This window comes from Haemaphysalis longicornis, unplaced genomic scaffold, assembly GCF_048455015.1.
Source record: "Haemaphysalis longicornis isolate Haplotype H1 unplaced genomic scaffold, Haemaphysalis longicornis Haplotype H1 scaffold_2, whole genome shotgun sequence".
In the NCBI taxonomy this organism is placed as follows: Eukaryota; Metazoa; Arthropoda; class Arachnida; order Ixodida; family Ixodidae; genus Haemaphysalis; species Haemaphysalis longicornis.
In genome coordinates, this window is record NW_027526295.1 from 201,084,064 (window position 1) to 201,110,693 (window position 26,630).

General features: G+C 48.9%; 1 protein-coding gene across 2 annotated transcripts; it reads left to right on the forward strand.

Moving 5' to 3' along the window:
- The first annotated feature begins 9,793 nt into the window (after positions 1-9,793).
- Positions 9,794-25,861, forward strand: Alien (COP9 signalosome complex subunit 2 alien). Of its 2 annotated transcripts, none has more exons than XM_077699106.1 (9): positions 9,794-9,925; positions 11,006-11,119; positions 11,226-11,306; positions 18,947-19,072; positions 19,579-20,153; positions 20,242-20,339; positions 20,403-20,485; positions 20,562-20,620; positions 24,533-25,861. In XM_077699106.1, exons 1-9 carry the CDS (start codon positions 9,872-9,874, stop codon positions 24,678-24,680), a joined length of 1,338 nt encoding a protein of 445 aa, XP_077555232.1. In that variant the 5' UTR covers positions 9,794-9,871; the 3' UTR covers positions 24,681-25,861. The 2 variants fall into 2 exon arrangements, with proteins under 2 accessions (XP_077555232.1, XP_077555231.1); XM_077699105.1 differs by lacking the exon at positions 9,794-9,925 and adding an exon at positions 10,070-10,528.
- Positions 25,862-26,630: the final 769 nt, after the last annotated feature.

Sequence of the window (26,630 nt, forward strand, 5' to 3'; positions counted from 1 at the left end):
CTCCTGATCTACCGATAAGTTGGACAGACCTAAGAAAAGGCAAGCTAAAGCTAGTGAAGACCACCAGCTGTTTCCTCAGTCTTCGCATATCTCTTTTTGCGCTTGATCACACTCCCACTACAGTGACTCTAGATCGTAAGTGAGCGATAGCGGCTCGGCCATTAGTTGGCCCGAATTCCGCACCTTACGCAGCGCGACTGCCCAACTAACTTCCCTTTCACAGACATTTGGCATTAATTCTCGGGTTGAAACCCTCAAAGCCGACATCAATGCATGCACCACACAGGCTCCCATTACAGAAACTGCACCGAACCCAGACGTGCACATGGTTCACCTCCTGGAAGCTCCTGATAGTCTAACCCGGCGCTGGAAAAAACAGCGTTACAACCGCCGCCTACACCTCCGAATCGCACAACTCAAACAAGATGTAGAGAAATACGCCCAGCACCTCCATAATGCACGCTGGCAAACCGTCTGCGATTCAATACACAATGGAACCAGCCTGAAACGCACCTGGAACCTCCTTCGCCACCTCCTTGACCCCACGACGACCAAAGCAGAAACTGCATCTCGGCTAGTTATGCTAGCACACAACCTATCGAATTCCCTCCCTAATCCCCTCGACACCCCGCGCGACATCTACATTGGCCAACGACAACCGCTTTCCACCCCTCACCCGCAATACCCCGCACCCCCTAATCCCGTAGGGGAATATCAAAGAACTTAATATTTTTAGAACTATATATACCAGTAAATGTGCATTACGATCTCCGGCCGAGTCGTTTTAGGACGCCAATGATCCGAACAAACTATGGTATGCAAAAATTATTCCCACCTATCTAAATAAGCACCCAGCAGTTGTAGAATTACTGCAACACACCACGTCTTGGCTCGCGCTAAAGAAAAAAATTAAGCATTACTTAATGTCGGGAATTCTGTAGCGCTACTCTGTGTAGTTTGTTATAATTTTTGTTGTGCGCCTGTTGTGCTTGCTGCTATATTACTTTTGATAAATGTACAATTTTGGCTTTTCCTGCATTTTATTGCAATAAAGTGCGGAATTGTGTAGTGTTACTCTGTGTAGTTTGTGTAATTATTTGTGTTGTGGGCCTATTGTAATTGCTAGTATACTATTTCGAAAAATTTATAATTTTGTTTTTTCTACATCACCTTTGTATAGCTAGTTGTCATTGTTTTGTTTCTTACCGTTGCTGTGCAATGTTGCAATGTTACATGTCCTGGGTTGATGGCCGCCGTCTGGCAGAGTTAATCTGCCTTTTGCCTCTCCTCCCGAGACATGGTTTGTTTAAATAAATAAACGAACTGAACTGAAAAACTAGACGCTTCTTTCACAAAAGCCGAGATTAAGGCCGCCCTGCACCACCTAAATCGTAACACAACCCCAGACCAAGACAGTATTACATATTCAGCTCTCCGAACCCTCGACACCGCGTCCATCGATACTTTGCTCAAACCCTTTAAAGGCCAACTGCACTCAAATTTTTCTTTGTCAAAATTAGTAGTCTGCTCTCAAAATCACCATGGTGAAATCCTTAGCTTCGTAATCACAGAGAGCGCTAGGTACCGCCGTTCAAAGTACCTCCGAGCAGACGACGTTTGCACCTGGCGGAGAGTCGCCGAAACAAGTTCGGAGCGGCCTGTGACGGAGGTTGGGGTACCTGTCCCGTGAAGCTAGCGCTTCTCCGGCAACTTGAAGGGCGCTCCGCCAGGCGCAGGGATGCGCTCGTCCGTGGTTTCTCTGCTACACCAGCGCGCTGTACCACCGCGTCATCACATGTTTAAACCAACCGCATAGGCAGTAATATCCGCCATTTTTTTCAATGTAAAAAAAAAAGAAAGATGAGAAGCCTACAAACTATTTACGCGCTTGTGAACGTCTTGGAGTTAGCAAAACTCTTTTTACTTCAAAATAATATTTTTACTCAAAGATAAAAATAGCGCGAAACGAGCACTTGCCTTACATTTGTCATTCCTATGCATTTACCACAGGAAAAAAAAAGATATTTTATAAATTCTTGGCCACTTGCATCACACGTCCAATATTGGCCATACTTGGGCTGGCCCAACGCCACCTCCATCCTTTAGACCTTTTCAAAAGTTTGACGACCTAAATAGAGTTGTACACGCGGTATAAACGCTTGTGTGACTGCTTCCTCACTCGCTAAGTGAACCAAAATCAGCCTTTCTCTAAGTAACAAATACATCAGCACAAATATTGGCCGTCGTCTTCGCGAAGTGCGAAAACTAACGAAACTTCTCCTCGCCTAAATAATAGACCAGATTTTTAAAAGTTCAATTCTCAAGTGAAGTATTTACTTTGAGCGTTAGATTTAGTTTATTTGAAAGTTAAATGTTTTCAACAGCACCTGTCTCTGGTTAAAGTAGAAAACCGCGGTAGATAGGAAATGTTTTCGTGCTTTAGTGCATCATTTAGCTGTGGAAGCTGGCTTATCGTTTTAGATCCGTTTTGTAATTCGATTCCCGATGGGCAGCAAGGCGAAAAATACTGGGTTGATACTCACGAAGCTGTTTGCACGTAATGTATGGTAAAAAGAGTGATCGATCGCCGCCCGCGTGCAATTTCTTCCCTTCAAAAAGAGCGACGTGATCGCCGAAGCGTCGGCTATAACAAAAGCTCCTTTTCGAAATCGTACGGGCAAGTAGCGTTGTAAATCAGGGTCTGCTTTTTCACTTGCAATGCGAAAAATTGCTACTCCGGCAGTTATGATGGAATAAAATTACTGTCGGGTGGTCTACTTCATCTCGACTGATAGCAACGGGATGCCGCAATTGCGCCTAACTCCATTATCATGGGCAAACGTTAGTGAAAGTTCTTCTGTGGAAATAACAGAGCGAAACGCGGCGCTACCACGCGCATTTCAAGGCGGCTCTGAGCGGCCGCCGCTCTGGCACGGCCGCTTCCGTTCCATCACGTACGTCACGTCCGGCCGCCGCTATGGCCGCCTTTTCTATTCAGTTTCGGTTGCGAAAACGCCAATGTCGCGAGCCGTTTGTGTCTCGCGCGTTGATGTTTGAAGCGCAGTATTTTGCATTTCGCACCCTTTTCATATGTACTATTAGTTGACATCAACGTTTTTAGATTAGGTCAGTTGGCAAAGAGCGCGGCCTTCCAAGCACCGCGGCGCGGGCCGGTGCTGTCGCCGACCAGGCGGTGGCGCTGCGGTAGCGTTGAGATCGGTATCGGCGCGTCGTCTGCTACTCCTTGCTTGGAAAGGCGCCGGTGAACGACCACCGCACACCGTTAATGCTCTTCTTTGACATGCGAAATCCAACTTCGCTCTACTCTTACGCTTTAGTGACAAGAGCTTTACATTTTTATCGACATTATAACGAGAAACAAGCTGTACTTAAAAAAAAAAAAAAGGCAAGGCAAATACTGCACAGTCCGCTTGTCTTCGGCTGCTTCCCGTTCCATTTATTTATTTTTCCATTTATTTTTCCCCAGTACGGGATCCTTTATAGCTCAATAATGTTTAAAGCATACCCGAACACGTCTTACATTTCTGAAACTGCGGGAAAGCCTACAATAGTCAGCCATCTACTTGGAATCAAGAAAAGACGCCTCGACATTTTTATTTATGTTGTGGAAGCAAATGCAGTAGGTACGTTTTCACAAGAACATATTTACAACCCCAACAAAACTGATCAAGTGAGCCGATTGGAAACCAAGTGCTGACGTGCGCGCTCACGTGCACGCGCTCAGCAAATTCTTGGTATTTTAACTGCGTACACGAAAAATTACGATTTGTTAAGCAGCTGCGCTGTTAACAAAGAAAATTGAACCAATTATTAAACCAATGTTCTTTTTATTTCTTTGACAGGTATAAATGTGGTTTCTTAAAAGAAATAAACGTTTTTTCTCGGATGAGAATGTTTGTCGTATACTGGTATTCATTTTTGTTGGTTCGTAATGTTAGGGTCACAGAAACTTTCATTTATCTCATTGTAGTCCTGATATGCCAATTTTTTAAAGCGTTTAGCCTTCATTTATCTTCTTGTAGCCCTGATATGCCGATTTTCTAAAGCATTTAGCCTTCATTTATCTTCTTGTAGCCCTGATATGCCGATTTTTTAAAGCATTCAGCCTGGTAGTTTTTCCGCTGAGCCATCGCTTATGCTGTCTTCTGCGTTGATTTTTCCTGCTCGTTTCTTTTTGCAATCTACAGATAGGCAACACTTCTCAGTTTTGACTAGTCAGATTGATTTATAAGAGGTTTAACGCGCCGACGCATCAGAGGCGATGAGGCGTGCCGTAGTGGAGGGCTCCGGATTAATTTTGACCACGTAGGGGATCTTTGACATATGCTGAATTCTCGAACACACGCGTGTTTTCGCTTTCCGCCTCTATCAGAATAGTGGCCGCCGTGGCCGGGAATCGAACCCCAGTCCTTGCGCCCAGCAGCACGGCGCCTTGGCCACCGCGCCGGGTAGGGATATGATCTGACAGCACCGTGAATATGTGCCACACACACTTCATGCCCTTTCACGGCAGTTGTTGCGGATAAAGCGTCTGGAAACAGGTTAACATTTGTTCCAAGGGCTGATCTTTAAGCAACAGTGTAGCGAATAAATGTTGCTACATTCTTCTGCCTTGACAGCTGAGGGTGAATATTCCCATTTTCATCGCTGTAGCTACACGGCGGGACAAGCAAACCTCTTGAATTAACTTCCACTGACAAGTTTTGCCCCACTACTGCACCTTTCTCAATCAGCACAATTGCACCCAGAATCTTCGAGCTTGTAGAAGATAACCTAGGCGAAGCCTTCACATTCTACGATTGAAATGTGGGACATTTGCTGAATTCCTGCATAACTGCGAACCACAGCTCAGTTCCCAACGTACGTGCTGACATCGGCGCTTTCTACACCACTCGCGCCACTTACGCCAGTTTCCTCGCGCAAAGACCCATCATTTTGGCAGGACGCAACATATAGGTGGGGACCACTGTCATCCATTTATGTGGTTTTCGGCATGACTTTGACGTCTTTGGTGGCGACAGATGCTCAGGTATGTCAGGGAAAATACGGGGCGCCGCGCCGTCCCTCAGAGTCCGCCTGCCTTACGGTATCCTTACAGTTTGAACGTTCACGGCGTGTTCGTAACAGTTGACGATGTCTGAAGACTCACAATGAATGTCACAAACGTATATTTATGGCGCAACCTTGAAGTTTTTCCGCGGAATCGCGCTTTCCCACGCCTTCAATCCGTCAGGACCCTTCGGCTACAGTGTACTAGAACCCTTCTAGTACACTGTACTTCGGCGCTTTGAAGAAATGCCGCTGCACGGACTTAGCCGCTTCCGAAGCATACCCCGAACGGCAGCCCGGCGCGCAGCACGTCAACAAACCGCACCGACACTTCAGAGATCCACTAAAATATGTATGCACGATGACAACACAGAGCTAATACGTTAATACAGACGTGACGAACAGGCGAGCGCCAACAGCACAGCGAAAACACATGGCCGGGGCGAGCCTCGCTCCCCAAACTAGATCTCAACGCAACGCCAGCGCCACCTCTCGGAATGGCGACAAAATGGTGCCGCCTCTCGAGGCGCAGTTTGCAAACTGACCTAATCTAAAAACGTTGGTTGACATTATTCTTACGTTGTCGAAAATTTGAGTGCAGTTGGCCTTTAACGACTGTTGGGCTCACAGTACCCCCCCCCCCCCCCCAGAAACCTACCGCACAGCCACCGTTACCCTCATCCCGAAACCCCATAAACCACTAAATTCTCCAAACCTCAGACCAATTTTCCTCACCTCCTGCATCGGCAAACTCCTAGAACAAATGGTCCTCTCCAGATTATCTCAGCATCTTTATAACATCGATGCTTACCCCCACAACATGGTCGGCTTTCGACGCCACCTCAGCACCAACGACATTCACCTCCAACTCCACCAGCACCTATTATCGAACCCACCCGAACGAGACACTTCAGCTATACTAGCCGTACACCTCACTAAGACTTTCGACAAATGCATTCCGCAATTCTGGACAACCTCAACTTTTTGCAAGTCGGAGAGCGCTGATTACGTACGAGCTTTCCTCGCGGACCGCACAGCAACTCTCAGACTTGGTCCTTTAACATACTCTCAATTTCCATTACCCGCCAAAGGCACCCCGCAGGGCTCAATACTCTCCACCCCCCCCCCTCTTTTTAATGTAGCCTTAATACCCCTAAATACCCACACTACACAGCGCTTTGTATGTCGACGAAATCACAGTATGGATGTCACGAGGCAGCGACGCGCATATCCAACACACACTCCAACTAGCGGCCACAACAATCACAGCGACAGCGGCGGCAGCAGGATTATCCTGCTCCATCCACAAATCACAGCTCCTTCTCTCCCACCCACCCACCGACCAAAACAATGGCCACCCAACACCCAAGGCGCTTTGTCTGGCTCTGGCATACCGCTGACAAACCAAATCAAAGTACTAGGGCTCACTATCCAACAAAATCGCCTCAACACGCACACCATCCAACTACTCAAGACCCACGCAGACCAAATATCGGGACTCGTATACGGCGCGTCACCGCGCGAGGACATGGCTCTCGGGAGTCAGATCGCCTCAAGATTGTCCACACTCTTTTCACCCCACGCATCACGTATACTCTACCATATCTCGCCATGCCCCGCACTGAACTGGCACGAACCCAGACCATACAACGCGCACTATATCACGTACGCTACAGCTACCCCCCAGCGCTGCTTCCTAAGCTCTCCTCCACACGGGCACCTTTAAACCACCATCCGATCTTGTAGAAGCACACCGACAGGCCCAACTATCCCGCCTTGCCCTAACCCACACCGGCAGAACCGTCCTATTCTCTCTCAAAATTATCCTGCCCATCCACCACTCCCCATCCCTCCAGAATATCGAGAGGTTCTCTATCCCCTCCCTACCCCCCGCAACATGCACCCCTCCCATCACACAAACCGTCGCCTGGCTTGAGCATGATACCATGCCCAAGACTGCCCTCCCTCCTCGGGCACGGTTCACGTTCATGCTGCAGAACAGCAACCCCGCCATACATACATCATAGCAGCAGTGAACCCCATCCGCGCCGCCCATCCCCACGGCGCGGAGGAAGCAGCAATTGCCCTGGCCACCAACCCTCCACCCCACCCCTAGCCTCATATTAACGGATTCACAAACGGCCGTTAAACATTTCTGCAGGGGCATCATTTCGCCCCTCGCCCACCAAATTCTCTGCTCCCACCCCCCTCCTGACCGCACCATCTCCCTTTTGTGAACTCCTGGCCATATGGGCTTTGGTGGCGCGGAGAAGGCACACGAGGCGGCCCGAGCTTTGATACACCGGACCCCTCAAGCGGGATTCACACGACGGAGAAACCCTCTCTTTTTGGCCCGCGGGACCCGCTCACGTGACCGGTTTTAGGCTCCGCCCCTCGGTGGGGATAGCCCGCGGTGGCTCCGCGAAAGAAAATGCCTCCGCATGTTTTCGCTCGACGGCGGTGGCCCTCGGCGGGGAATGGAACCTGTTCCTCGGCGCTGTCGTCTGCTAGTCACTCCGCGTAGCTCCGCACGTGTGGATGCGCCGCCAGGCCGGATAATCCGGTCACGTGCTGTTGACGTCACATATCCGTCCGCCTCCGTGAGAGGGTTTCTCCGTCGTGTGAATCCCGCTTCAGCAGAGCCCCCTCCCCGCATCATATCCCCCTCCTCACCTACTGCTCACCTTCCGCGAAATCACCCTCCATCACAGGCTTTCACGCACCACCCCTCCGCCCCCTCACCCCTCGTTATCTCCCCTTGAATCATCCCTCTGGAGGCGGATCCAAACCCATTCCCTCCCCACTCGATCCATCCTCATCCACATATCGCCATCCCTATTTCCCACCCCCGCTTGTCCATACTGCGGGGACTACGAAGACACCCCCCACGCCGTCTGGCACTGCCCCGCCGTGCTTCCTCTTCCCCTACCCAACCACCCCGACTCCTGGCTGTCTGCCCTCGCGCGCTCGGACGCCCAATCCCAGTGCGCCTCCGCGGCTCAACCGCCCGTACTAAGCCTGGCCAGGAATAAAACGTGTTTCTCTCTCTCTCGGCCGCTTGGGCAGAAAGTAAGGGATTCTGCGCTCAGCGCGAGTTGAGAGCAGTTTGTTAACCGCTATACCGTTCGAGATCAAGTGCTAGAAACTTCTCCCATCGTCTGGTAAGTACCGCCTTCGTCCATGGGCCGAATTCTCTAAAAAAGGGACGTCGTTTCCAAGCAACCACAGACGTCCTTGGGACGCCCGAAATACAGCCGAACATCCCAGGCCCAGTTTGGACGGCCACTGTACGTCCATGTTTGGACGTACATTTACGGTCGTACAGTGGACACCCAGAAACGGATGTACAAGACCGAATGACATCCGCCAACGGACGTAAAAAGTTACTATGAAGCATCAAATAATGCCTTAAATTGGCTATAAAAGCAAAAAACAAAAAAAAGATACTGCGCTTTTCAATTAAAAAGATTTTGTAATTCAACACCCTGGCTTGTAGGTTGCAAGTTTCATCTGAATATTTCTAATATTAAGCCTTATTTTTTTAATTTTTTTTTTGAAGCACTTCACCAACTTGAACGATGATCTCTTTGGGAACATGTGAAGAAAGTTCACTGCCGCTAGTGCGTTAGCCTTGCGCGGTGTACTGTACTATTCGTTGTAAGAACATTAGCATGTCGTTGTGTGTGTCTGGAAATTTGTACTGAACATCCAAAATACATCCAAATTCGGACGTCCGATTGGACGTACAGAAGTGTTAAAACCGGACGTCGAGCGGGCGTACGTGGTACGTCCATAGACCCTGAAACGGACGTCATACGGACATCCGCTAGAGCCGGAATGGACGTATGGCGGACGGCCGACGGACGTCCGGTGGGTTGCTTGGGTTTTGAAGCGACGCAGTGTTCGCATGCATGTGTTCTTGTGTTGCGGCGTCACTTTGAGAGGCGCGCGGGTGGTGGTGGTAAAAACTTTATTCACCCAAAGCTGTATAGAAAGAGGCGCCGGCCAGGAGCCCGTGGGCCCCAGCGGCGAGTTCAGCTAGCTGGATTACACACTCTTGCACTTGTTGGTCGGAGCTGAGCAGCGTAGCACTCTAGCGTAGCCTCCCATTGCTCTAACAAGGACTCTGCTCTAGCGTAGTAAGGGGCAGGGACAGAGTAGGATGGAGCGGGCAGGGGGCGGGGGGCGGGTTGGAGGGGCACGCGCTCACCATGTGGTGAAGGGAAGCGAAAGGTACGCTGCACCATGTGCACATGTGGCAGTATCGCGTGGGGAAGTGGAGGTGGCACAATGCAGGATGCTGGAAAGTGTTCGTCTGGAGTAGAGGCGGGAAGATGTAGAAAACACGGGGAGGCCCCGTGAAAGCACAGCATTCCCGACAGGCATGGAGGAGACAACGGGACAATCCCTGTTGCGTGTCGCTTGGCGTGTTGGGCACGGCGTGTGTTTTCTACACTTTCCCGGTTCTCAAAGCGACGCCCCAACCAAAGAATACACGCACTTGCATTCAAACACCACGTCGCTTCAAAACGTAGCCCCCCTTTTAGGAAGCTGTGTAGTCGGTGTAGTTGCTCGAAAATGTGGTGACTTCTCAAAAAGAAGCGCCACAAACCCTTGCTACAACATTGCTTTCTTACTATTCAGTTTTTTTTTACATATTTTAGCTGCTAAATGCGAGTTTTCTTTTGCTATATATATATTTTTAGTTTCGCTGTAAACAACGGTCGTGTTTTTCTGATCTTTCAACTTTAAATTTCCGCCGCAATATGCCGCGCTTGGCGCCGGTGTCGTCACAGTCAACATGTCGGACGCCGAAGACGACTTTATGTGCGATGACGAAGAAGACTATGACTTGGTACGTAGAAGTGTGTCATCTGAAGCTTTAAATCACTCGTACCACGAAATATAGTTGCGTTGTGAACTTGACTTTCACTACCACGGTACCTGCGTTGCTGACAAAATAATTGAAGCGTGAAAACTCGTCGGGGCTAGGCTTAGCGTACGCCGGTCGCTGACGGCACGGGCATACATGCTGTTTGTATTGACAGTCTATGAGCAATCGTTTAGACCTTTTCCGTGATTACTGTGTGCTGCATATTCGAATAGAAACAAGTTGGTTGTTTTGCCTTACGGGCTACAAGCTTGCGGCGCAAGCGTGCACACGTTGGTGCTCTCGCTCTTCATCAGAGGGCGTACTGATGCGACGAGTCGGTTTTGTGTTGTTGTGTGCGCGTATGCTAATGTAGCTCCGCTTCTTCAGAACGAACGTCCCGTACGTCCGTTGTCTACCGAGACAGCTAAATGTTGGTGGCAGCTTTCCTACGCTGCTTTCCACGCCCAATCCTGGCTAAACGGGGCTCTGGAAAACAGCCCCTCGCTCAGCGCGGACTGTTTGGTTGACATGCAGTCCGCCATTCATTTTTCACGTCTGTCCTTCGAGCACCTTCGGATGTGTCGGGTAATACTCGCTTCATCTCAGAAGGAACTCAGGATCAGCTGACACAGTTTGACTTCATTATAATCTGCCCGGAGAGGCTCCTGGAGCTCCCGTGCTGTCATCGGCTGCCAGCCTGGCCAAGTCACTCCACTGAAAGCTGGCCACTATACACCTTCTGGGCCCACCCTTAGCATTAGTGCAAAGTGTGGCTGAAAAGCCTTCTGGCTACCTGCAACCTCTACTTCTGTGCACCCAGATAGATTTCAGCCCTTCCCCAGTCTTTCTCTCCACTTGGCACCACCTGTGTAGAAGTGTTCATCGGCAGTGTAAAAGCCCTTGCGTAGTTGCTATGGACGAGTGGCTGTCCTTCGAGTACTCGTGATCTGAAAGTGTTGTCTGTGTTCATCGTATATATTCATCGTATTCATCGCTTCAGGGGGCCGCTTGCTGTAAGGGAGTTGCAAGCCAATGCCTCAGTTGTCAAGGTTGTCTGTGCAGGAATACTCGGAGGACAGCAACTCTGAGCCGGACGTCGATTTGGAAAACCAATACTACAACTCTAAAGCCCTCAAGGAAGATGATCCGGCGGCAGCCTTGCAGAGCTTTCAAAAGGTACGACTGGTTATTGTTTTTTTGCATCATCTTGTGCACTTAAAAATGGCGCTGTCAAGGCTAGTTTGTGTCCAAAACTTGTTTTCACTGGTGTGCCGTTTTCCAGGTTTTGGACTTGGAGCACAATGAGAAAGGCGAGTGGGGATTCAAGGCCCTCAAACAGATGATCAAAATCAACTTCAAACTGGTGAGTCATGAACCCTAGGGAGTCAGGTTGTGGCCGAATCTTGAAACAGATGGGAGGGGGTGTACCCTTTGTTGTTTCCACTGGCCAATTTGTAGTCGCAACAAAATTGAATGTGCAGCAGGGACATGACAAGCATAACAAGTTATTTCGGGTGAACCCAGGGTTACTCACCGAAGCACGACTAAGTAAAATAAGTCGATCAGAAATGACCAGTGAAACATAACCCACCATGGATAAAAGGAAGGGTTGGTTCAGCCCGACCAGTGGAATTCGTCTGTTGTTTCTCAGTGTGGCAGCAGAATTCACAGCAGATAGCGTCTGTTAGTGATGTGATTTAAAAAATTGCTTTTCATCAATGCAAAGTAACGCCGGCGCTGATGTAGCTGAAGGCAGTGCTTCGTGTGGCACTTCAGAGTGCTGTGTCTGCATTACTGTGAAGTGCAGTCAACTCGATTTAGTCATTGCGAGTATAGTCGTGGTTTTACTGTGGCTGTTGATTCAATTCTGTGAGCTTGCCAAAATGGTTTGCTGAATTTTTATTTAAAATTGCAATGATTGTGCACTGTTAGAGTGCTTTTATTGTGGATAAAGCGTCAAACAACAGAAAAATGAAAAGCAACAGCATTCATATTTCTCAAGCTGATAGCCCTCGTGTCAGTGGATAAAAGTATGTTCTGTAAAAGAATTTCTGGTGACTTGGAGCTAAAAAAATTGCCCTGTAACGGTTCAGCCCCTTAGTTGAGCAACCATTTGTCATTGCATGTTTGCCCATACAACGGAGAAGTGAGAGTAGCATGGTCATGTTATGCATGGACTGTCATCACATAACCTTTGAATATGATTGCGGCTGAATAAATGTTGGTTCTGCACAGCTTCCTGTTTATGGGAGGAAGAGATGCAGTACGACAGCAAACAAATTGCAACTGACTGATGACTCTAGCCCTCCGTCTGGCCCCACCAAACTCTAAAGCTGTGGTGAAATACAGTAGCCGAACGATATCTCGGACCTGGAGAGGAACAAAATAAGTCCAAAACATCCGTGAGTCATTACTCCTATAAGACAACTGGTGGTTCCTCAGGAAAGTCTGAAATATCCAGCAAGATCAAGTTTTTGGAGTCCGAAAAAACGGTCGGCTACTGTAGACACTTCTACAGAATGCACCCCGTTGCTCACACTTGTTACTCATTAACAATATTTGCGCTGGTGGTGCAGTTCATTCACCCCAGAATTCCGGCAATTACTATGTAGTAGCCAACTCTCCTTTGCTTATACTAATAGACCCTTTGCAAAAAGGCGGACAACACTGAGAATTCAGCGGTGCTAACACTGGTAGTGAACGCGACGACGCCATTAGAAAGGAAGCAGGTCGTAGCAACGCCGTTGCGGTTGCACGTTTTTGCCCACGGCTTCACGAGTCTGTTGCCCCATCGCCGTAGTCATATTTCTCTCCTAAAGTGGTGTTTTACGCTACCTTACGAAGATTAATCCTGGTCAAATCGCTTCCGCTTATCTACCCCGCTGCACAACGGCCCGTCTGGGGAGAGACGTGCCCTTCTTTTCTCCTATTTCTTCTGTGTTTGTTCCTTCCTCTGAGTTCCTCTCAAGTTCGATTGCCTCTGCTCGCTGCTGACGCACGCGTGCGACCTATCGCTCCCGCATTAGCACCGCATTCACCGACGGAAAAATGAAGCGCCGCAAGTACAGAGGCTGTGAATCGCAAACATGACCTCTAGCAGAGACATCAAATCAGTTTCATTATGCATGCTTTGGTCATTTTCGCGAACAGTTTTGAAAGTTTGAACATACGCAAAGTGAGCGCTCAGCAGAGACGGACCCTTCATGGCCTGTTCATAGCGGCCAGCCGCCGCTACCACGGGGCAAGGGCGCATCGATTAAACACAATCAAAACTCGACAACCAAACAAGGAGGCAGCGCTAAGGCTATTCTTTATTAGCAACAAATCCTACCTTTGCTTGCTGCTGTTTCTCAACACTGACGATGGCGTAACGTAGGACTCCACGCTGACGTATGATCGCTCGTCCTTTCAGTGGTCGACCTCGAAGAATAAAAACCCTGAATATGCCGCTCTTCTTTCGAAGGAAGGGCGGCAAAGTTATTTTCCCATCCTGCACTGGGAAACACCACTGCGCGGGACGCGTGTGCACTTACGTGGACGGTAGCTACCCCATAGAAACTCTGTGCTTGCAGCCTTTCGCTTCCTTTCTAATGGCGGCGCAGCGGGTGCACAGTGTTGCCAAAGTGGCTTGCTGCTTTTCCGCCAACGATTTGGCCATTTTGCAAAGGGTCTATTATGTTAGTGTACAACCTGTAGGAATCATTTCTGGTTGTTTTTTTTCTGTGTGTGTGTGTGTGTGCGCGCGCGCGGGCCTTTTGTGTGTCTGTTTTTGGCCAGCATAGAACGGACTGAAGTTTTGCCTAATGTGAGGAGCCGAGTGCGGCATCCCAGCTGCCCTTCCTAAACGTACATTTGAGACATGCAACCTACGTTACCTGTCCGTAATGCATGAAATGCAGTGATCAGGCTGCTTCACAGCTGAGGATGTAATAGCTACTAGCTCAAAAAGCATGTGGGGGTTCCAAAATGTTTCTTTTTGTGTTTATAAAAATGGCGCAATGGCAATTTTTTTTTGCTACATCCAATTGAAAAAAAAAATTTTTCAATTACTATATGTCACACTTCTCTCTCTCTCTCTCTCTCTCCTCGTCACTTTTAAGGTGGGACCATGTCGTTTACGTCCAGAGGAGTTTGCTTCAAAGCATGCATTTCATTGGGGTTGTGGGATGGAACCAACCACGTGCAGTAGCCATGTGATAGAGCAGTAACAGTGTGCTTATCAAGACTGGAGGCACCTGGATGCCCTGAGTTACGACAGAATTGTGCAGCCAAATGCGCATCACAGTGGTGCAACGTAGACACAGCACACTTAAGCTTCGGAGCAGCTGAAACGAAGCACCAGCTCCAACTACATCTGCGTGCACATTGCCTTGCTTCAATGGGCGGCCATGCCCCCGCATGCTTGCCCTAAGCCTGGATGACTCAACTTTAAAGGGACCCTGAAAGGCGTTTTGAGCACACTAAATTGACTAGCGCAATCGTTAGACTGGGTCGTCAACATCATCTGTGCCAAGTATTACTCTTTTACGCGCAGCGGAAAGCTCACACTTTTGTTGCAAAGTTTGTCGCTTTTTTCTCACCCTTTCCTTCGTGTTTTTGGACGCCGCCATCTTCACATGTCTACATCATCGATTCCCAGATGTTCGTCATGAGCTAGACATCCTGCTATTGGGCGGCTTTTTCACGCACTTCCGGCAAAGAGATGAGTCGTCTGCTCAGCGTCGGCTCGCCGGCTGATCTGCCAGCGGAGTGCCGGAGTGCTTGGACATTTTACGACAAACGAAACAAGTGTAAACAAACGCTTAACCGTTTGTATTGAATGCAAGAGGGCCATAACACGACATGAATATTCTCTTACTTGAGTACGTTCCATAAAGAAAACGTTGAAGCCCCGTGGCACTTCTTTCTTGCAATCGCAGAGAACGCCCTGAGCCGAATGCCTGGGTTTGACGCATACATTTTATTCAACTTCCAAACAATCCAGAGATGCGTTTCGAACGAACACAACGTCACAACATGCGTTGCAAGTCCGAACCGCGATTTACAAACGATGGGTTGCCTCCTCCTGCCCGTCGTAAATTCGGCACTCACCTCGCGCGCGGTTTGCGGGGACGAACAGCAAGTCACTTAACTCTGGCGCACAAGCCGAGATGGCTTTTAGCCACGCACACTGCACATTCCCCATGCGAGGTTGAGTCGTACGCCGCTTGAGAAAGATAATCCAGACCATGGGAAGCACTATCCACCCGCATAAGCACAACGTCGCATTTCATCGCGAAACAAAGGCGTCCACAACACACACACCATCGCCTCCTGTAATGCCAAACGCATCTCGCACTTCGAAATGGGAGTGAGTAGTATGCCTGCAGTGCCCATATGCCGCGAGGTGGGGCCCCAAGCTGAACCGGGATCACGCAACCGTAACTGACTTCTAGAGCGGGTTGTGCCTTGTTGCCAGGGCAACCGATGTTTGATATCGTCAAAGAAATGGTGCTCGCTCCAGCGCTAGAAAGCTCAAAGCCGCGACGGAGCATGTTTTGCCAACGTTGCCGCTCTCCACCACGCGCCGCCCCAAGCTGAACTGGTGTTTTGTGCACGGGTTCTGTATCAGTTTAAAATGTCTTTTTCACATGCCGCCGGCAGGAATTACCACCGCCACAAAGTAAGACCCGGCACCAGCGGGGCCACATCTGATACGGCGCTTTTTGGATAAACAGTGCGCTGTGCATCCAAGGGAGCGAGCGGACGATCCTCCCCGTGCGGCTGCGAGTTCGCCGCCGATAAAAAATTCCCCCGCATTTCCCCGAGGGGGAGAATGTGAAAGTGCGAATGCACGATTGTCGGCCCGCTTGCGGCGCTTGCGCTCGGCCCCCGCAGCCCACCGCCTCGCCGCCTTCTCTTCCATCTCTTCCATCGGGTTTGTAGTATCACGTGTACACCACGCAGTTATCAAGCCGCTATACGCCTCGAGCGCGGCCTGTAGGGGCGCCACTGAAATCCCCCTAGCGGCCCGTTTCGAAAGCAGGCGCGGGAGTCCGCGCCCCGCTCCCCAGTGCCGCCGCTGCTTTTGCGGCACGTTCATGACTGAGATTTACCGTTTGTGGGCGTTTGAAATTCATGTTTTTGTGGAGCAGTCACTCTGTTCGCAAATGGGGTGTGTTTACGAGAGTGTAAATGTTTCCGACGCGATCTTAGTGTGGTATTTTCGGTCTGTATAAGCGCCAGGTGTGTGTCACAGGCCAGCGTCGCGGAACCGGCGTATGATGGAGCCGATTGTAGTTACACTGACCTGAATTTACTAGCCGTGTCTCCGTAACCACCGGTTCCTCAGATGTTCATGCTACGGCTATACACTACGATTTAAATCGGTTTTGTGCGCTTACATAATCAGCGGAGCACTCATACCTGACAGCACACCAGTTACGTTTGCCAATATTATACCTCAGATAATGATCACCACCATTTACAAGCCAGTCTGGGTTAATTTCGGGAATATTCAACAAAAGTACGCTGGATAATGCATAATTATACTCGGGGATCCGCACACGACAGAGTCGTCTTGTCGTGAGGTGCGCGCCCGCAGACCTTCATCTGCTACATATATCCTCTGCGAGCAGCGCGGAGACGGGCTTACAATATAATCCGCGTCCGCGACTAAATGCTTCTTCGAAATATCGTCATATGGCACAGGGAGCCTGCAGAATAAACCAGAAACTGAAATCAGAGGGCCTTATCACATACCACACTCTTCCAACGACACATTTCATCGCTTGTTGAACAGCCTACCCTGTATACTTCCAAAAATGCGTCCGCCGTACGATCAGCTCTTCGTTGAAGTAGAAAAACAAGAGGAAAGTGAACGCGAAATTTATGTGTGGGATTACTAAAACGTTCATTGCTTGATTCCGCTCCGCATTTGTACATGGCGTCCCCCCCCCCCCCCTTACCGATTTCTCGCGAAATACCAGTGCATTTCGCGTATAGTTGGTCTAGTGAAACCTACCTGGCTTAAGTTTAGACGAACGTCTTTAGCATGCCAGAAGCTGCACTGTTTTTTTTTTTCATTTCCGTTAGAGCTATTATGTTTCTAAATTCCGCATTGGCACAGCATTTATTTTTCTGTGGTTTCATTTCCTTGGTTCTTGCTATATGGCGTGTGTGGGCACATATTTAACGACGCACAGGCTTGGGATATGCTTTACATTTTCGCATGGTTTATATTCTTATAAAAGGCATAAGTTATTGTCCGGGACTGGGTAATCACGTCCCCGAAACATATTTTTCTGCGGCGTATATATGCGAAACGAAGCCGCATTCGTTGTCCACGCTGCAAAATGAAGCCAACCTCTCATTGTGCCAGTATCAGGTCTAAACGAGGCGTCAGTAGAATTCATTTGTGCCTGATGTTTTGGAGGTGACATGGGTGATATGTTGCTGCCGTCGCCGACGCCCGGAAGAGCGGCGACGAAGCGCGCTAAACCGCGTCCCCGGGTAACTCTTGCAGGCGATCGCGTACTCTACGAAGACGCAGCTGCTTTCCTAAACGTACTCTTTGCCTATAGTCGTCACCATAACAAGTTTTTTTAGGGCGAGGAAAGGCGAAAAGAAGCGAAATAGAACCAAAACACTGCACGAGCCCCTATCAGTCACGCAGCGCAAATCCCGTCAACGCCGCGGAGAAGCGGCGACAGGCGGCGCAGCGATCGCGAAGCTCGAGGCGTATAACGCCGCTGAGTCGCCAACGCACACCGCTGACGACGTAGTTTGAATGCGTTAAAGATATAAGGCGTGTTACTCACACTGATATCAGCGTGGCGTCCGTGGCTTAGTCGGTAGAGCGTCGCGCTGCGGCCGCAAAGTCCTCGGATCGAAACCTGGCGCCGGATGCTGTTTCTTTTTTAAATATAGAGGAGCACTGCGGACGCCGACGCCGCCGCCGGCGGTGGATGGTTTGGGGTCGCTTATAAAGTGCATTCGCACTTAAAAGTCGCGTGCCGCCGATAGCGATAGCAAAGTTCTGCAGCAACGTACTCCGCGAAAGGGCAAGGCCAGGCCGCCGCACACATGGGGCCAGATTTTTCGTTCGCTTTTCCAGCCTTGAGCGTAGTGCGAGATTCATGGTGTCAACAAAGCTTGCCCGTAGCAGACGGCTGTGTGAGCAGCGCAATAGCGGAAGTACGTCACCGCCGAGGAGCGCAGCATCATGGGAAGGAAGGCTCGCTCGCCGTCAACAGCGGAGAGTCCGTTGAAAGGAGGAGGAAACGCGGCGCGACGATAATGCGCGGTTTTTGATTTACGATTTCTCAGCTAATACTCATCGCTTCAACAAAATTCTTGCGGGAGGAGATTGCTAATACATTGCTTTATTTGGTTACATGCACATCCACGCATCGGCGGAAGGTATTTCAGGACCCCTTTAACAGCAAATGTTTTACTGCGCTCGTATTAGTCGTGTTTGCGAAGCATTTTAGCCTTTGGTTTCTAGGCTTATGGCATTGAAGGTATTCCGGTGCCTTTATAAAAGAAAAAATTAAAAATTTATTCTCCCCTAAGTGTGCTTGTTCAACACCAAAATTTTGTGTGTGAAGCTCGTATAACATAGCAACAGGGACCACAGTGTACATAGGTTGCTTCTGCTCAGGATGATTAAAGATGGTAAAAAAAAAAAAGCTTTCATTTGAGGTGCTGGCTCCAGCAGATGGCAATGTTTTACATGTGGGGGAGCAGTGGTGCCTGCCGTCAATTCTAGAGCAAGAGGCCTAGTTCATTGAAGGCTAAACCATTTTGTTCTGTCCAAAGTGCTCACAACTTAATTCTTTTAATTGTTCCTAAACGGGTTGCGAAATGCTCTGTGTACAGGTGCGTTGAGGTTGAAGCACTAAAAGTTAATCGTTGCATTCAGTCACCTCAGAATTCCCGAGTTTCCCCACTTTGTCATCTGGAAGAAATTTTATGCTCTCGCCAAACACTTATGTTGCATTTTTTGTGTGTGTGTTTGTGCAGGCAAAGTTCGAGGAGATGATGGCGAGGTACAAGCAGCTGCTCACTTATATCAAGAGTGCAGTGACGCGGAACTACTCTGAAAAGTCCATCAATTCTATCCTGGACTACATATCTACATCCAAGCAGGTCAGGGGTTGTGCACAGTAAACGAGTCAATGTTTCTTCATGTCTGGCAGTGTTCGCCGCTTGCTTGCACAGATCTACCGTAAAAACTACGCTGAGATGTATCAGCTGGGATTAATCTTATGTGGTCATAGCTTGTTCCAGCAAAGCACATTATTTTTTTGTGACTTTCTTGTTTTGATCAGTGGTCATCTCATTCAGTGAGTGGCCACCAGGGGCCTAATTCTCTAAAACGACGGGCCATTGTTTTGAAATGACGCCCGTTTTTTTTAGAGAATTCGGCCCCTGATATGTAGATATGGGCTTGAGAGCACCTCCTGCCCATTCCCTCGTTTTTCCTCAGTGAAGCTACTAGCTCTTGTGACTGCGCGTGATTTGCTACAGAGAATGTGATTCACCGAGTTGTTGCCAGGATGTCACCTCATATTTTTGCAGAGTGGTGCGTCTCAGTGCTCTTTGCAACACAGCGGGAGCTGCAACCGTGTTAAAATACTGCCCTGCTGCTGCAGATGGAGCTGCTGCAGGAGTTCTACGAGACCACCCTGGAGGCGCTGAAGGACGCCAAGAACGACCGGCTGTGGTTCAAAACCAACACCAAGTTGGGCAAGCTGTACTTTGACCGCAGCGAGTTCACCAAGCTGGCCAAGATCTTGAAGCAGCTGCACCAGTCGTGCCAGACGGACGACGGCTGCGACGACCTGAAGAAGGGCACCCAGCTGCTGGAGATCTACGCGCTGGAGATCCAGATGTACACGGCGCAGAAGAACAACAAGAAGCTGAAGAAGCTGTACGAGCAGTCGCTGCACATCAAGTCGGCCATCCCGCACCCGCTCATCATGGGCGTGATCCGCGAGTGCGGCGGCAAGATGCACCTGCGTGAGGCCGAGTACGAGCGGGCGCACACGGACTTCTTTGAGGCCTTCAAGAACTACGACGAGTCCGGCAGCCCCCGGCGCACCACCTGCCTCAAGTACCTGGTGCTGGCCAACATGCTCATGAAGTCTGGCATCAACCCCTTCGACTCGCAGGAGGCCAAGCCCTACAAGAACGACCCCGAGATCCTCGCCATGACCAACTTGGTCAGGTGAGGGAGGCCCGCAGAAGAGGCATGATTTTTTTTACTCTGAAACGTCTATCTCACTCTTCAATGCTGCTTTTCTGTTCCTTTTCAGTGCCTACCAGAACAATGACATCAGTGAGTTCGAGCTGATACTGAAAACCAACAGGAGAAACATCATGGATGACCCCTTCATCAGGGAGCACATAGAAGGTGAGCGCGCTGAAGCACTCTTGGATGTTGACTGTTGGTCTGACGCTTGTGCACTGTTTACAGACCTGCTTAGGAACATTAGGACGCAAGTGTTAATAAAGCTCATCACACCCTACACCAGGATTCACATACCCTTCATATCTAAGGTGAGTGTTAATCATTATTATGGCACTGTGGAGCCAATATTTATGCCTGAATTTCTTTTTTTTCTCTCCCCATTAGGAACTCAACATAGACTCAAGCGAGGTTGAGAACCTGCTGGTTTCTTGTATCTTGGACAGGTATGCACCTTCATCTTTTGTTCTAGTTAATTTGGGGTAAGACAAACACTAGTATGAAAACGGGGTGGGGGCTCGTGTAATAAACATGAGTGGTGTATGGCGTGGGACAGTTTTATCCCTGTGGTCAAACATTCACCATGTTCACCTATTAAAGGGGCTTGTCTTTGGGTTTTTTTGGGAGTGTTGCAGCCTGCCCACTTTATTCCAAACTACTTGTAAGAGCACTGGCCTCTTTTCTGTCAGTGCATGTGGCAAGTTTGTTGCTGGTTTTATCTTTCAAAAGGTATGTAAACCAAGATGGGCATGCGAACCCTACATTTTGGTACCTACTTTAATTAACTGCTTCAGAAGTTGCTGGCTTTCTCAACTGCAAGCTGGGGCAAGAAAAAGCATCTTTGAGAGGCGCTAAAGGGAGTTATCATTCAGAGGTGCTTTGTTTCACGGGCCCCTGGAAGTGGAGCCTTTGTGAAGTTCACGTTTGAAGTTGAGCAAAATAGAAAATGCCATTTGTGGCTGCCGAACAAACAAATATCGTATTGAGGTCGCGTTGATTTCGTGGTGGGGTTTAATGCTACGTCAGGTTCTTTCTTGGTTAACACTGGCTTTGTGGTTGTTCTCGGACAGTTTTGCGGGTTAGACGATGCTTGCAATTCATTAAATACCACCCTGCAGATTCGCTAGTAAGTCGTCACAACAGATGTATCGCTGAGGAAAACGGTGCAGAAGAAGCAGCACCCTTGAAAGCACTTTTTTGTGATAAAATGCGTGAAAATGTAGGCAATGTGGACAACTCTGGTTATCATCCCTCTCCGCTGTCCCTTTTCCAAGGGGTTTCATTTATAAAAATGTACAATATAGTAAAGCATTGAAATATAGCAATGTTTTGTTTGTTTCAAATTACGCAAAACTCAGAAGAGCACAGAGGTATAGACATGCAGAATATCAGGAATTGGCAATGTGAAACACAAAAATGAACAGGGTGCTTCGTTTGGTTGAGATTAATGGGAAGAGTCTCTGCGATGGTATTAGTGGCTATAAATAGGAATTAGTGTTGCAGAACATGAGACGGGCACTTAAAAAGTACATAGAAGAAGAAGAACATTTATCGATACGTGATGAGCTATTACAGAGACAAGCAGAATGCGATAATAAACTTTATCCTAAAGACAAAAGATACACAAGTTTGGCGAGGGCAAGAGAAATAGCAATAGTTGTCAGTTCAATTGAAAGACGCACCCGTGATAGATAAAACGTCTCGTCGTATGGAACATTTAAAGGGGATACGTTGGGCAGTCCTGGTTGGCGGCAGCTTCCGGTAGATCAGCATGAGAACACCCTGTTGCACAGTCGAGGCCGGCGATTCAATGCATGGTCAACGCGCAGCTATACTCAGTTACAACTCAAGAACGGCACCACCTCATGTAGTGTATCACTCCGCCAAAGCGCCGGACCCGTGACGTCAGTGCGCGCGCGTTTTGAAAGGGGTTTGCTATAAATGCATGATATCGTCTGCCTTGTCTCACACAGTTTGTTTGTCGTCCCTGGAGTCGTTTATAAGCATATTAAGTCCAAAAAATCACGGAAACGGCTCACACCATGTTCAAAATATTCCCAATAACGCCCTACTTGTGCCGCACGGAGAAACATCCGGCTACGGTGATAAGGCACAGCGGCAACTTCCGGTGCCGTTCTTAAGTTGTCGCCGAGTATAGTAGACAAGGCTGCCAGTGCAGCCTGGCTGGGTTTCTGGGCATCCTTGCGACGGCCTGGGGATATCACGCCTACCGCATCATTGCAGGCAGCCTTCCGAACCACGGCTCCTCCGATTCCACCCTCTTCGTCACCAGATCACCTTCCCATCTTTTGTCTCTCCTTTTTCCTGGCACATAGCCACAAAACGTGATTGTCCATGTTCGGCCATTTCATCTTTGTATCAACTTCCTCGTCGTCGATTCCTGTCAGATGCACACACCACTGCTGTCGTATTGTAGTGTTAGGGTGAGGTCACTTTGCTAACTACGCCTGAGTCGCAGCAGCATTTCAAACTTGCTGTGGACGTAACATTTCTGCACCTTCGTCCCCATTTGCCTTGTTTGATTTCGTATCGATAGCAGTGTGCCAGTGCTGATTCTCCTAAGAAATTCCTGGTTTGAACTACTGTTAGAAAGAAATTCGAGTAGAGTGTGGTGCCAGCTGTGGCATTCGTGAACACATATAGCAAAGATTGCCTTTGGGCAAGCAATGTTATACAGAATTGGGGTATGGTTGTGTGAAGCGTTGTAAAAGTGATGGCTTGGGCAGGATCAGTAATTTATCAGAGATATGTCATTCTTTCGGACAGGGGAAGGGCAAAGGAATTTACAAAGCAGACATCGCTGTGCCATCAGTGGAAATAACTGCAGTGTTCTATTGAGCTCAGGTTCTATTGACCGGAATGTCTGTTTATAAAACTTATTGTTGGGTTGTGCAGCTCCATTCCTATCCAGCGTGTATGTAGCCTTTGGTGCAAACTTGAAAACATGAACCAGTGGCCTAATAATGACTATTCCATACCGGTCAACTGATGCCAAGAAGTGAAAAATGCTATTATTGATATTTTTCAAGAAAAGGTGCCATGTTGAACTAGATATGAGACAAAATGGACTACCCATACTGTTGTGCTGCTGAGCACGAGGTCGCGGGTTCGATTCCCGGCCGTAGCGGCTGCTTTTCTGATGGAAGCGAAAAGCAAAAACGTCCGTGTGTGCGAGATTTCGGCCCACGTTAGAGATTCCCAGGTGGTCAAAATTAGTCTGGAGCCTTCCACTACGGCACGCCTCATCACCTGCGTTGCGTCGGCACGTTAAACCCTACAATCAATCAACAACCCATACTGGATAGAGCCCTGATTCCTGTCTGTGTTATCTGTTAACACCTTTATCTTGTATTGCATCTTTGCAACCAAAGAAAATGTGCCCATGCTTTCCATACAGGTGCTTAACCAGTGAAGCTGTAAAGTGTGGCTGGTGTTTATCCATGTGTTACTCCTTATGGTTCATTGAGGTGTTTGTGCCCGGACTGCAGCATTGGCGCAGGATAGATGTTCCCTCTCGTGGTGTCGCTGATCGTACGCTGCCTACTCCTTACAAGTTCGTATGATGTTCCCCCATTTCGAATTTTGTGCAGCCGGTGCACCGGTGCAGCCCCTGTGCGTGCACTCATGCGAGAAAGACTCCTTATCGCTGACTCCCTTTTACTAACTCCTCTCCATCCCAGTTTTATTGTGCATGTGCTTGAGGTTGTGCCGGGCAGTTATCTGCGTACATAGGACCACAGATTTTCTTTTTGCCTAGCCATATACAGCTTCGCATTAAAATATTCCGATTGATTGATTGATTTGTAAAGTTTAACGCGCCGACGCAGTGGAGGCGATGTGGTGCGCCGCAATGGAGGGCTCTGGATCACTTGGGTATCTTTAACGTGCGCCGAAATCCGTACACACGGGTGTTTTTGCGTTTCGCCTCCATCAGGAAAGCGGGCGCCGCGACTGGTAATCGAACCCGCGTCGTCGTGCTCAGCGGCGCAACGCCTTAGCCAGGTCCAAGCTTGGAAGTATGGACAACACAAACATAATTGAGCCCTTCGTCCAGTGTGTGCTGTCTGCGTGCATCTTGTTTTCAGGCTTCATTTTTTTTATATATATATATATCAAGGTGCAGCTAATGTCAGTAATTTGTCTGTGCCAATATATTATCGTTGTGCTTCGTAAATGACTGAGCCGCACTGATTGCAGTGCACATGTGAGTGCCTTGACCACGCGGGCTAGCTTTTTCTGTTGCCTCTTGGTTTTTCTGTTGCCGATGGTGCTTGGGGCATTTCCCTGTCCGGCTCACGCGGTCCTGCCCTCTCTTCTCTCGGTCGCCCCGTGACCAGCATGATCCAGGGCCGCATAGACCAGGTGAACCAGGTGCTCGAGTTGGACAGCAAGGGCCAGGGCGCCGCACGCTACAATGCACTGGACAAGTGGACGGGCCAGCTGGGAACGCTGCACCAGACCATTGTCAACAAGATCATGGCATAGCAGATGGGGACTGGCTAGTGGACCCCCCGACACCGCGGCAGAGGCGACCACACACTCGTTGGCCAGCAATGCCTTCTTCCCAGCCTATGGCGGCTGCCAGCTGCCTCCTCCGAGTCCTGCCACCTTCTTCAGCTGCTGGGTGGCCCAGCGTCTGTGGACAGCTCTGAGTTTTGCAAACTACCCCGCTTGTGGTTGGGCAGTGAACTCATTTTGCGAATCATTCACCAAATCATTGCGTGTCTTGTGCGCCTGCCTGTCCAGTGCTGACTGACTAGTGTATGACTTGTAGATGTGTTGAGACATTGGTCCATGCTGGGTGCTTTAGTGTGAATGAGGAGCAGAGCCGAGGTGTGAACAGACCACAAAAGGGATGAAGGGACTTGGCTGAACTCTGGGAGTAGTCTTCACTTCACTGGCGCCAAATTCGTAAACCTTCGTTGCTTTTCAGTTGAACATCATTCAAATCTTGTATCCGGTAGCGCAGCCTTTGTCAAAATGGCCACCACTAAGGCGGCACCACTCCTTGCTGTTCGTTTTGTCGACCAAGTTCTGAATGTTTATGCGGAGAGGCTTGTTGTGCCTTGTTTCTAACTGCTCTCCATGGGCTCAAGGTAGCAAAACATTATTGGTCCTCTTACACAGGTTGTCTCTTTACCAAGTGTTTTGCTTGGTAAAGAAGCGCAGCCCCAAAGCTGTCGCGTGGAAGCTAACACTGCTAGTTAAACTGGAAATTTTTTTTTCTCTTTTCCAGGCAAGCTACCCCTGTCAATGCTGTTTATTTTTGCTAGCTGCAGTTTCAGGTTTGCAGTGTCCTCCCAACTTTGAGGCAGAACAGTAGATCTAGTGCACTTTCCTTATCGAATGGAGTGCTTTTAACTTCTCTGAGAATGATGTTTCTGCAGAGAACCTGTGTTCAAGTCTTTTTGCTTGATGCTCAGTGAACTGTAGTTATTTTCCAACTCCCTTGGCCTTCATTTGTGTAGTCTGATACACTGTCCCCCCCTCTTATTTTTTCTCCTTTTTAACCAGCCCCTCTCTCCAGTCCTGTAGATAATTTTCTGACGGTATGTTACACGCCCTTGTGGTGACTGTTTTGGCAGTGTGTCTTCATGCTATTTAAGAGAAAGTGATAGAATGCTTGTGTGTGTAAAATAAATGCTGTGCCAGAAAGTTTTGAGGAAGGGTGGTCTGGTGTTCTTTCATGAGTAGTGGGCTGGAAACCCTTTAATAAGAGACATGATTTCCAAAGTGTTTGTTAACAAGCTTAAACATGAGCAAGTTTTGTACAGAATGCGCTGCTGAGCACGAGGTCGCGGGTTCGATTCCCGGCCGTGGCGGCCGCTTTTCTGATGGAGGCGAAAAGCAAAAACGCCCGTGTGTACGAGATTTCGGCGCACGTTAAAGATCCCCAGGTGGTCAAAATTAATCCGGAGCCCTCCACTACGGCGCGCCTCATCGCCTGAGTTGCGTCGGCGCGTTAAACCCTACAATCAATCAAATCAAGTTTTGTACAGAAGTCTTCAGGGCTGCACAAAGCTTGCAGAGAATTATTTTCAGGAAATCGAGATGCATAAATCTGCGAGAGTAGAAGGAATTCGATGAGTTCCAGGGCTTGCTTACTCGCTTGCTCGCTTAAACTGCAGCACTTGCCATCGGCTACTTGGAATGTGTCTTAGGGTAAAGCCTATTGCAGGGGTGACACAGCTGCGCATATTGCGCCTTTTTGATATGATTCCATTTTCTTGCGCCAAGCTGCTCCAAAAGCATGAAAATTGCGAAAACTGCGCCAAACTGCTCCAGAAGAGCCTGAAAGGCACAGATTTTGATGCTCATGTCAGTTCCGGCGGGGACGAAAGCCTCGCGCATTCTGGTCACCACTGTTATTGTCGATCAATTGCAAACACGGAAGTGACAGACATAGAAAGACTGAAATGAAGCAAACGATAGCTT

What these genes read in the sequence shown, in the direction of transcription:
- Alien (XM_077699105.1), top strand. Translation starts at nt 10,472, where the DNA reads ATGCAGTCCGCCATTCATTTTTCACGTCTGTCCTTCGAGCACCTTCGG. An exon ending in AGCACCTTCGGATGTGTCGG is followed by an intron (nt 10,529 to 11,005) that starts GTAATACTCGCT and finishes TTGTCTGTGCAG; the next exon opens with GAATACTCGGAGGACAGCAA. An exon ending in CATCAGGGAGCACATAGAAG is followed by an intron (nt 20,340 to 20,402) that starts GTGAGCGCGCTG and finishes CACTGTTTACAG; the next exon opens with ACCTGCTTAGGAACATTAGG.